The sequence below is a fragment of the Trichosurus vulpecula genome, chromosome 9 (assembly GCF_011100635.1).
Source record: "Trichosurus vulpecula isolate mTriVul1 chromosome 9, mTriVul1.pri, whole genome shotgun sequence".
NCBI classification, from domain to species: domain Eukaryota; kingdom Metazoa; phylum Chordata; class Mammalia; order Diprotodontia; family Phalangeridae; genus Trichosurus; species Trichosurus vulpecula.
Window position 1 is genome coordinate 37,615,356 of NC_050581.1, and position 12,308 is coordinate 37,627,663.

Sequence of the window (12,308 nt, forward strand, 5' to 3'; positions counted from 1 at the left end):
GTGGCACCCCCCAAACTGGCCTGCCCTGCCCATCAACAAATTAGAAAATTATCACTCTCCCTTTTGCCCCTATCAGGTCTTTTCCTTCTGAGCAACTGATCTCAACTAGACTAGGAGAAAAACAATCCATTGAACTAATTCACATTAAAGTATTAATGACTTGCACCTCTTAAGGCCCTAATAAATGTTTATTGTTTATAAGCTCCTCAACACTTTAGAAATACTTGCATTGTTAAAAGAGGATCCTTCAAGATCCAAACAAGAATTTCTAGCTAAGAAGGAAAGTGAAAGGATTCATACAGTATGGGAAAAGATATTTTGGGGCATTGGGCTCACTCACCAATAGGCACACCAGCCTTGCCCAGCATGAGAGATTGCCTCGGGGTTCAATTCCCCTAAATTGTTCCTGGGTTTTTCTTTCCTTCATTCATTCTTCTAAAGCTACAAAATCTCTAAAGGGGTAGGTTATCCTCTTCTCCCCTGACTTTGACTCCTAAGGGTTTCTGCGACTGCTAGAACTTTGAGAGAGGAGGAGACGAAGTCTTAAAAATTGAGAAGCACTTTAGGTTGTGGGAGGCTACAAAGCATTATGGACAAAGAATTAGGTGGAGAAACAGCACAGCTTATGTCATCTAGGAGATTTATGACTGAGGGGGCAGTGGTGAAGATGCTTGCTTGTCATTGTGCTTTATTCTCGAAGAGATCCAAAATGACATCGCTATGCTAGAGTCAAGTTTCTTTGTGTCAGACTGTGGCTGATCAGACCAATACGAGCTCAGGATGCTCTGCCACACGTTGGGCACAAATAGTTCATGTGAACATTTGGGGTGGATTCTATCAATTTGCGTGTCCTGCATTTCCTTTGAGCTGTTTCAATTCTGCTTTGCTCATAGAGCACAGCACCTTCTCTGATGTGGGCACACCATGCTGAGCGGTCCTGTGCCAGTCTCCCATGTCACATGATCAATTCCAAAGTTCTTGAGAGTGTCCTTGTATCATTTCCTCTGACCACCATGTGAACTTCAGTTTAGTCACAAAGTGAGAGGCATGGGTGAACAGTGGACTCCGTTGGTGTGTCCCATGGGCATCTGTGCAACATCAGGAGAACCAGGGACAATGGTCTGCAGGATGTCCTGCAGAATATTAAAGGAAATTGGAAATGGACTATCTGTATTTAGGTTAAACTGAATTGTGAAATTTCCTTAACTAAATGCTCATGTATTTGGAGACGTAAGAAATCTGTAGAAGCGTATCTAAGATTAGACAGACTCTCACACCCCTTCCAACTCAGAGAATCTGTATTTCTGTCATGCAGTATTTGCTTTAAGACAAAAATAAAAGAAATTAATCAATATGACTTTTGTTGAGTCATTCAAAATATCTAAACCAATGTGGCTCTTGTTTTCATAAAAATATATCAGAACTCGTACTGCCACATGAATGCTGTATTTCAAAATCTTTACCTTAGGAGATTAGATATTTATTCTAAGGATGTTCCAAAAAGTTGGGGCACTCTTCTTTGGAACTGCCTTCAAAGTCTTGTACACTTTTTTCCCACAAGAAATCCTTGACGGTGGCAAACATTCATCCTCGAGGATAAAATGGACTTTTGGAAATGGCCAAAAGGCCAAGTGTGGTGAATGAGATGAAAGACGATGCAGGGAAATATATTTTTTTGACTAAAGGTGAGATAAGATGAAACCCAAGGATAGTGACTTTACTTTAGGTGTAGGTGCCAGCCCCCAAATTTAGTAGTGAGGATTTCTTCAGCTTTTGAATACTTAGATACTTCAATGAGTCTGTGATACCATCACTAGGAGCATTCATTCCACCAGTGCAGGACATAACTTGTCCATCCCTTGTAACTCTAAGCCATGTTCATAATCTTCTACAGGGCATCCACCCACCATTCTAAGAGCTTCAAATTCTCTTGACATTGAATAGACGCCAAGGGAGCACACGAATGGAGTTCATTGGTCCACTTTCAACTTATAACTGGTTCTTTTTTTTTCATCTTGGTCAGAAATCTCTCTGATGCTGCTGCTTTTATCCTATAATACTTCATTTGTACTAGGTTAAAGCCTACTTATGCCAAACAGTGTGTCTCCATTGTCCTTTAAGTGATACATAACTTTCATTTTCTGGTTTTAAGGAAAGAGGGAAAAAAGCAGATATAGAATGGGGAATTATTGTGTTACCATGGGATGTTAAGTTTCCATTCAAGGTTGGGAACCAAATTAGAGTCTAGAAAAGAGTTCTGAAGGATCCTTCCGGCAAGATTCCAAGAAACCAATTTTGGCCAATATACATCAATCAATGTCAGCAAACATTTCTTAAGTGTAATGAAGTGGAAAGAAAGCTGACCTAGAAGCTGGGAAGACCTGGATGCAAGTTCTAAGTTTGATACACACTGGATACATGACCCTGGACAAATCACTTACCCGCTCAGCGCGGGACAACTCTTTAAGTCTGAAAATTGTAGAGAAGGTGGCAACCTGCTTTAGTAGAGGGAGCTTTCTCACCAGGGACCCATGCTTTGTCAAGCCCTGAAAAAGACTGGTTTTCCCATGTAGTTCATAACCAAACTCTATAGTCCTTTCAAAAAGAGTCAAACAGGGTTTTAAAGAACATTTAAATGATGCTTTGTTTTTTAACATTGGCATATCCTATGCCACCCCTCCAATATAATTTTCCTTTGTAACAAAGAAGTAGAGCTTAAATAAAACAAACCAACATAATACTAGCACCTGAGACATCCCAGGGCTGTTGAGGATCAAATGAGATAATTTTGCAAAGTTCTTAGATCAGTTCCTGGTGCCATAGAAATATTAGCTATTATCATTATTATATCTAATAATATTTTAAGCAATGGCAAAATCATGGAACTAAATACATAGCTTTTCATCATTACTTCTTTGACAGTATTCCTTTGGATGAACACTATCCACTATAACTTTTTTTAAAATTTCAATACTGTACAGTCATTTCAGTATGTGCCTCATTCTGAGAATGACCTGCCCTGTTCCATGGAATGGAAGGATGATAGAGCATTGGGCATGATGAAATGCTTACTACATGATAGACACCATACTAAGCACTGGTTGATACAACTACAAGAAAGCAAGACAGCCCCTGCCCTCAGGCAGCCTATATTCTAATAAAGGAGGACAACGTATAAAGGAAAAGCAGAAAAAGAGGAAGGTAGAGGGTTTTGAGCTATGGCACGGTTTGGAAATGGCAAAGAAGTGATGTGGAGGCTTGGTTCTCAGGCAAGACAAGGCAGAAGCTCACCTATCAGAGACCAGAGCGGTCTCACAGTTCGTCCAAGTGTCCCTTGGGGAAAGTATTGCTCCCGATGACGTTATGAGTTATTAATCCTGATTGTTGGCAGTTAATAAAGAGTAGTAGCACAGTATAAAGGAAAGAATGCTAGATTTGGAGTGAGCAGTCAGTCTGAATCCCAATTCTGCATCTCACGACCCATGTGACATTTCCCCTCCCTTTGTTTTCCCATCTGTAAAATAAAGAGATTGGACTGGATGTTCTCTGATTTCCCTTGTAAATCTGTGATCGTGTTTCACTACATCACATTTGCTGCCTAATAAACCCCTCTACTTCATACCTTGCCACTACTATATTTCAGTGATTTCTGATTATGATGTCAAATACTCACCCAGGTGTTTATCTTTAGTTGTTCAGTCGTGTCCAACTCTCTGTGTCCTCATTTGGGGTTTTCTTGACAAAGATACTGGAGTGGTTTGCCATTTCCTTCTCCAGCTCATTTTACAGATGAGGAAACTGAGGCAAGCAGGGTTAAGTGACTTGCCCAGGGTGACACAGCTAGTAAGTGTTTGAGGTTGGATTTGAACTCAGGTCTTCCTGGCTCCATGCCCAATGCTCTGTCTGCTGAGCCACCTAGCTACCTGACTCATCCTTAGGCTGCTCGTGAAAACAGTTTCTGAGAACCCCTTGTAGCCTCACAGCAAGAACCACTGGTATTAGTTTCCTTAACTTCCACACAAGCTTATCTTTATTGTCCTTAGCTGTTCACAACTAAATTTCTATGTTTTTCTCCCCCCAGATACAGTATAAGATATTTTATTTTAAACTCTTTCTCTGGTTAAATATATTTTAAAATAGAACATTACTCAATTTAGTGGAATGTAGATGTAGGAAATAAATGAAGGTCATTTTAGTAGATTAAAAACCATTCATTCCTATTTTTTAACCAGAACTCCCTTCTTTTTTTTCCCCTCTTGATTGCAATGTATTTTTATAGAGATAAAATATTTGTCTCTATTTTTATCTTCAAAAAGCCCTTATTTACAGCTTTTGCACACTGTTAGATATACTCTGGCCACTTATACAAGGGTCATCGTTGAACTATAACTTAGAGTCAAATGCTCAATAGCTGAGATCACAGTGCCTCTGAAGCAGCTTTTTCCCAGTCAGTTCCTGGTTTTAATAATAAGCCAGCCAGGAGGCAAATGTGTTCCTAATTACAACAGGGCCTTGTACTAGGCCTAGTGCATAATTACTTCTGATTAATTATAGTAGGCTTCTTTTCTAGATCTTTTTCAACTGATACTCTAAACTTAGGCTGTTATTTTTAGGTTTTTTTTTTCAAATGATTTTATTTATTCATCCATCTCTCTGTATCACCCTTTGTCTCTTTCAGGAATCAAGGAAGTTCAGATACTTGTGGCTTTAAAAAGACTGGATCCCGAAGGGATTTCCACAAGACTCTTCAGAAACAGACTTTCGAATCAGAAACTTTGGATTGTGATGAGTCAAGTTCTCAGGTATTTCCTACCATCAGAGATGTTCTATCTAGGGCATGCCATCTATATTTTATTCTGCTGGCATATAGTTTAATCTACATTACATTCACTGCTGGAAATAAGATAACAATCGTATCTTCTGTGTTACAAAGTTATTTCCAAGTCCTGTCAAAGGGCTCCAAATAATAGTGATTTATAGCAAATTCCCTATAATGAATAACTCTGTGTTGGACTCTGACTTTCACTCCTTCACATTTTACCCTTTTACTCTTGACACTGTAAGTTCTAAGGTCAATGGAATTATTTTGAATTTCTGTGCTTACTCAGAGAAAACTTATTAAGGGAAACAGAAGGTATCAGCTCAAACTTCCTCGGACTGCTTTTTAGAGAACTCATCTATATCCTTCTCCAAGCCCTTCTCATCCAATAAAGCTAACAAAACTATTGTTGATTGAATATTTGGTGTTTATTACAGCAGTATATTAATTTTAAATCAAATTTATGATACAATTAAATTTTATTTTTATATAAATTTAAGATATAAATTTTATTTTTGTATACAACATATAGACTTCATAATATATGCAAATATATAGCATATAGCACATTAAAAAGTATGTCTACAGTATATAGTACAGTCTGGGTCCCAGGCCAGCACTCCTTCGTGGACCTGACTCCCCAGCAGCAAATTAGATAGCAGTGATCCAAAGAACCTGGTTCAGGGTTTCACATAAAATCATGAACTGTACATTAAAAGGCAGTCAATAAAAATCTTCCATTGGCACAATTCACCTACCTGAGATGGTTCACAACTATGGATATGGATCTTATCTGAACCCCAATCTTGCTATCTTTTCAGACCTCAATCTGGCTTATCAACCAGGCACTTTGACAACCTCTATTGCTCCCTACCTGTGTTCTCCCCTAGATTTCTGATTTCCTTTTTTTCTTTTTTTTAAATTTATTTTTTATTTTTAGTTTACAACACTCAGTTCCACAAGTTTTTGAGTTCCAAATTTTCTCCCCCTCCCTCTCCTCTCCCCTCCCCACCCCAAGACAGCATGTAATCTGATATAGATTCTACATATACCTTCGCGTTAAACTTATTTACACAATAGTCAAGTTGTAAAGAAGAAATATAACCAGTGGAATGAATCATGAGAAAGAAGAAATGAAACCAAAAAAGAGGAAAAAAAAGAGAGAGCAAATAGTTTGCCTCAATCTGCATTCAGACTCCATAGTTCCTTCTCTGGATGTAGATAGCTCTCTCCATCGTGAGTCCTTTGGAGTTGTCTTTAAATCTTGTATTGCTGAGAAGAGCCAAGTCTATCGCTAGATTTCTAATTTTAGTGAGGAGTCTTGACTCCTTTCTCAACCAGCATTTCCTCCTGATCCGGACCGATCTTTATCCCAACCTTGACCTGGATATCCCAGCGTCAACTCAACTCAGCTGACCAAGCCGCTGCCCAGCCCCACTCTCAGCTGAAATATATGTACTGAGGCCCCAGACTTGCTGGTGGAGCCTCCCCTACCCGTTACTAACACCTTCTGTCCACACTCACCAGAAAATTTTCAGTACTAGTCAATTCTAGTCAGATAGACAGATAGATAAAGAAAACATTTACTAGGGGCCAGCACCATACTGAGTACTGATAATACAAATACAAGGAAAAAGAAAGCTTACATTCTTATGGAAGAAAGACAACACATGAAAAGTTGGGGGTGGGGGGAAGAAGAGGATGGTGGAGAAATAGTCCAGGAAGCTGTGGACTGCACTGGGTTTGGCGTCAGCAGGTTAGGATAAGAACCCACACTGGGCCCCCTTGTGTAACTCATGTACACAAAGTTTTTATGATCGTAGTGTAGTATTTGGAACATAATTTTTTTAAGATTTGAAGTCACGTCAGTGGTAAATAATTGTTGTATCTTTGTTTTTATGACATTATTGGTCACCTATACGATTTCCTTGCTATTAAATCAAATTTGAAAGGTAACACTGCTCCTATGGGAAACATAACTAATTTGTAGTGTTCTGTTTTATGGCATGATTTCCAAGACTACCATGCAGTGAGAAGTGAAGACTGTCTGTATAGCAAGTATTTGGGGTTGTTTTTTCTTTCTCTGTTACCTATGACACAGCCATTCATTGTAACAAAAATTTCTTTGGAGATTGTTCTTTTTTGGTTTTTAGCTTTGAATATTTGGCTTGAGGCCCTAAACATTAAGGGCTGGGTTTGACCGAGTATGAAAGACAAATGCGGTACCCCGTAAACTTAATCATTCAATATGCATTTATGAAGAGTGTTGACCATGCAGAGAGCAAGCTGTCCCTACCCTCAAGGACTCTGCATTGTATTTGGAAAAAACAGAATAAATGCAAAATAAAGTTAATACCAAGTAGAATGTGTGGAAGGAGTTTAAGAACAATGGACCCAGTAGAACCTACATTGGATTACATGCCGTCTTGGGGGAAGCGGGGGGGGGGGGGGGGGGGGGAGGAGAGGGAGGGAAATAAAATTGGGAACCCAAAAACTTGTGGAACTGAGTGCTATAAACTAAAAATTAGAAAAGAAAAGAACGATGGACCCAGAGGTAGCCAGAAAATTTCTGGAGCTTCCTGAGTGGGCAAAGAGTATGGTCAGATCAATGTCTTAGGAATATCATTTTGGCAGCTGGGCAGTGGGTGGATTGGGAAAGGGGAGAAGCTAGAAGCAAGTGACCAATTGGGGAACCATTGCAAAAAATAGTCCAGGTAAGACATGATGAGGGCTTGGAGTAGAACCATGAGCATATGTATGGAGAGAAGGGAATGGATATGAAAAAGTTCTATCTAGACACAGACTCAACAAGACTGGACAATAGATTGGATATGAGGACTAAGGGAACAGTGGGGAATTGAGGTCAATTCCATGCTTATGGACCTGGTGGGATATTTCATGTTCGCCAATTAAAGTTAATTGGAAAAGGAATCAGTTACATGGGTCTTGAGAATATTATTTTTCCTGCAAATCCCGACCAATGTAGATCTATCCTTGTCTTGTGAGTCACCAGTGGTTTCCTTTTAGGGAGAAGCTGAGATGATGAGATGAGCAAGCCTGGGAATATAATGCCAGGCCAGATTCCTGGACTGCCTCGTCTAAGGCTCTGTTCACTTGACCACAGCTGCTTCCCTGTGTCACTTCCTTCCTTGCTCAAAAAAAATCTTCAGGGGCCCCACACTGCTTAACAAATAAAATGTAAAATGCTTGCCGTGGCATTCAAGGCTGTCTGGCCAGTCTGGCTCTAGCCAACTTTTTAAGCCTCATCCAGTACTGCTGTTTTAACTAATGTAGGTTTCAGGGAGAGAAGAGCAATCAGTTTGTCTGGAAAATTCTGGCCCAAATTTTACTAGCACCAAGATGTCTTAATCCCAAATTAGGGCAGTTTTAGGGTGAGATATAGAATCATAGATTAAGAACTGGAAAGGACTTTTGGAAGCCTTAACTCCAGAGTTGGAAGGGATCTGGAAGGTCATCTTGTCCTTTACCTTCATTTTATAAATGAGGAAACTGAGGCCCAAGTGACCTTCCCTCGCTCACATAATAATTGTTAGAGGCAGGATTCAAAATCAAGTTCCCTGACTTGGGAGTCCAGTACTATGCGGCTTTCTGAGGGGATTAATGGCACCTCTTTGCACTGGCAAGTATGTTTTTTTCTCTTGCAGGCAGGACCTCGAACCTTAAAAGTGCTTTGTGATGTGACTGGAAAAAGTACTCTCACTTCCTGTGACTTTGACCTTCGGAGCCTACAGCCTGACCAGCGGCTGGACAGTCTCCTGCAGCAAGTCAGTGCAGAGGACTTTGAGAGACAGAATGAAGAAGCTCGAAGGACCAATAGGCAGGCCGAGCTCTTTGCCTTGTACCCGTCTGTGGATGAGGTGGGTGGGGACCTCCCCTCCTGTGACCTCCCAAGCACATAGCAAGCTATTTTCTATTTTTTTTTTCCTGTGAAAAAGCCCATGCAATAAGTCTGCCCCATCTGGTCAGGCTAACAAAGTCCAGCTAAATTGAAACCCTTGTATGGTCCTAAGCAGCAGAGTGGGTGGCTGCCAGTTAACAAGTCCATCACAAGATTTGACTTTCACCTTCACACCCTTCCCCCTGCCCACCATGGTTGAAGTGTCAGAGGCGGTGAAATGTGGAGGAGAGGAACACAACACAGCAAGGAGGTGAAGGACCAGGGAACTAGTTAATGCTTAAATGAACTGGATCACCAGCCCCTGAATAATTAAGAATTGGCTATATGGTAAAAACACATGTATTTGAATTTAGGTCCAAAGACTAGCATGGATTCGCAAAAAGCAAACTTTATAGGTTTTTTTAAAAGTGGAATTATCAAAAAAGCTCAAAATCTGTCATCCTGTACTGTCCCACCTTCATCAATTCAATCGGTTATAAATTTCTGTTGATTCTACCTACCCACCAGCTCTTATACTCTTACTTCTATCTACCCCCCTCTTTCTACTCTAATGGCGATCCCCTGGCTTTGGACTCTTACTGCCTCTCCCTTAGACTGCCTCCCCTCCCTCCTCTCTCTCTAATGCATCCCTCTGATGGGTCTCAAAGCTATGTGGGACTCAGAATTCTCAGACAATTAAAGCTAGGAGTCAGCTTAAATGGAGATCAGTAGTTCCATCTTCTCATTTTATAAACTGAGACCCAGAGAGGTGGTCACTCCCCCAGGTAACAATCCTCAGTGACAGAGCTGAGACTAGAATTCCAGGCTCCTGACTCTCTCTAAAGTCAACTGCAAGTCATGTCACCATTTCCCTGATGTCAGGGTCCTCTTCGAAAACGAAGGACAAAACCAACCTGGTTCGTTTTACCCCAGCTGCTTTCCTGTGTTGCTTCCTTGCTCAAAAGACCCCCAAACATACTTAACAAATAAAACGTAAAATCTTACCCTGGCATTCAAGGCTGTCTCCAATCTGTCTCCTGCCAACTTTTTTATCCTTATCAAGTACATCTCAGCTTTAAGGAATGTATTTTCTAGGAAGATAGGTTTTTGCTGTTTGCCTAATCCTGTCCTCTCCCACTGTAGGAATATTTTCACATTTGTGTAAATAAACTTAACATTTACAAATTAAACATTTACACATTTGTGCAGTACTTTAACATTAAACCGAGTCCTTTCTATATATTATATCACTTGAGCCTGATAATAACCCTGTGAGTTAGGTACCACAGATATTATAATCCCATTTTACTGAGAAAGAAACCGAGGCTCTATTTTCAACACTCTGTCCATAATGCCAGGCTGCCTCAAAGCTTGTATCCCCCACACTTAGAATAGTTTCCCCACAATTCAGTTTGATGATTGTCTACTTATTATCCACAAAACATTGTGTTGATTGTTTTCACCTTTATATCCCTGGCCTAGAACTTTAGTCCTTGATATTTCTCTGAGGCCTAATTTGTATATTATTATATGCGATAATATAGCATGTTAAATAGGCACCTAATAAATGTTTGTCAAATTTAATTTTGTAATATTTTGTTAAGCACCTACTATGGACAGGGCCTACTATGTGTTAGACTCTGAAAGACAAAAACAAGAGCTCTGCCCTCAAGCAGCATACATTCTACTGGGGTGGGGGTAGGGGGAATGCAATAAATACAGACACAAGTAAATACAAAGGATATGCAGGTTAAATATAAAGTAATTTCAAGAGGGGAGAAGCCACCAACAACTGGCAGAATTGGGACCTGAGCTAAGCCTGGAAGGGAACTAGGGAACATAAGAGACAGAGTTGAGGAAGGAGAGCATGCCCGTTGGTTATTTCATTTTCTTATCACAGAACATGAGAGGAATCTATGTATTCATTTCTTTGCAGACCTTGTACTTTCAATTCTCTGTTGTCCATTTTAACAGACTACTTTTATATCCCCCAAATACAACCTCAAAAGCAGGCTGTTTCAAGGGGCCTGTGTAGCCCTGCCATCTCTGTACTCAGCGTGTTTATCTATGAAGCAATCAAGGGGCGAAACAGACTGAATATGCCATTTGAACCCAAACAAGCAAACAATGAGTATGAGATTTCGCAATGCCATCTGGTAGGGATGTTACCAAGATATCTCTGCGCTCTCACTTCCTTCCTTCCTCCTTCTGTCCCTTCCTTCAAAGCTTGGATTACTGAAGTGAGAAATGGTTTGCCTTTAATGCGAATTTTGTTCAGGGTGAAGTGAGGGGGTGGGGGTGGGGGGAAGATGCACTCTGGTTTTTTTTTTCTTGTAAATAAGAGAATTTTGACTCCAAGGGTAATTAATGCCAATGATGGTTGACAGTCACCTCCATGGTACTCTGTTTGGTGGCATGTGGACGGTGGTAGCGTGAGAGCTTGCTAATGGTTTCATTGTGTTGTGGTTCATAATAGGAGGATGCTGTGGAAATTCGGCCACGGCCAGAATGTCCGAAGGAACACCTGGGCAACAGGATTTTGGTCAAGCTGCAGACTCTGAAGTAAGTGGGGATCTGTGTCCTGGACACTGAGATGAGGTTTATTTAGCCATTAAATAGCAACCTTTGCTGTCTATCACAGAGGTTAAATTAGGCACTGTCCTTTTGATGGGATAGAGGAGGAAGGAGAAGTGATTAAGACATGGTGTTTCCTGGAATGAGGGGAGGCAGGAAATAATATTTTCTGTCCTTGGAATGTTATGCAGCTTTTCAAAGTTATTCCCTTGATACGTCTGATCTGCACCATCCAGTCTCAGGATAAAGGTTGTTCTTTTTATACAGATGAGAAATCGGCCTTGAGAGGTTAAGAGACTTACCCTAGGTCACACAGCTACTAAGTGGAAGAACTGGGCTGCAGAGCCCTGAACTGGGGGTTCATACCAGCTAGCTGAATCTCAGATTCCTCATCTGTAAAGCAAAGTGGTTGAACAACTTCTAGAAGATGGTCTTTCCAGCTTTAAAAAATTTGATGGTCTAATGAATTCTTGACCACTTTTTGTCATTATTTTTAATCATTAAATCTATATTTATTGTAGGCCTTTGGTTAGAAATGTTGATGCAGTGGATAGGGTATTGAACTTATAATCAGAAAGATCTGAGCTCAAATCCCGCCTCAGATGCTTATGAGCTGTGTAACCCTGGGTAAAGTCACTTAACCTCTGCCAACCTCTATCTAGGTCAGGGGTGGGGAGCCTTTGGCCTTGAGGCCACATGTGGCCTTCTAGGTTCTCAAGTTTGGCCTTTTGCCTGAGTCCAAGTTCTACAGAACAAATCCTTTTATTAAGGGAATTTGTTCTGTGCAGTTTGAATTAAGTCGAAGAGCCACGCTTGAGGACCTGGAGAGCCACATGTGGCCTTGAGGTCTCAGGTTCACCACCCTTGCTGTAGATGGTGCAGTGAAGAGAGTACCTGCCTTGGAGCCAGTAAGACCTGAGTTCAAATTCAGCCTCAGATGTCTAATAGCTCTGTGACCCTGGGCGAGTCACTTAACTCTGCCTCAACTTCCTCCTCTGTAAAATGAGCTGGAGAAGG

The 12,308-nt window shown here is 40.7% G+C and overlaps 1 protein-coding gene across 3 annotated transcripts in view; it reads left to right on the plus strand.

Annotated features, from left to right (window-relative positions):
• The window catches only part of DOCK8 (dedicator of cytokinesis 8), a 312,866-nt gene that overhangs the window by 127,992 nt on the left and 172,566 nt on the right, over nucleotides 1-12,308 (plus strand). For all 3 annotated transcript variants that reach the window (XM_036737707.1, XM_036737708.1, XM_036737709.1), the window contains 3 exons: nucleotides 4,679-4,802; nucleotides 8,485-8,697; nucleotides 11,194-11,279. In XM_036737707.1, the coding sequence (XP_036593602.1) occupies nucleotides 4,679-4,802; nucleotides 8,485-8,697; nucleotides 11,194-11,279 (423 nt within the window). The remainder of the gene's footprint in view (nucleotides 1-4,678; nucleotides 4,803-8,484; nucleotides 8,698-11,193; nucleotides 11,280-12,308) is intronic.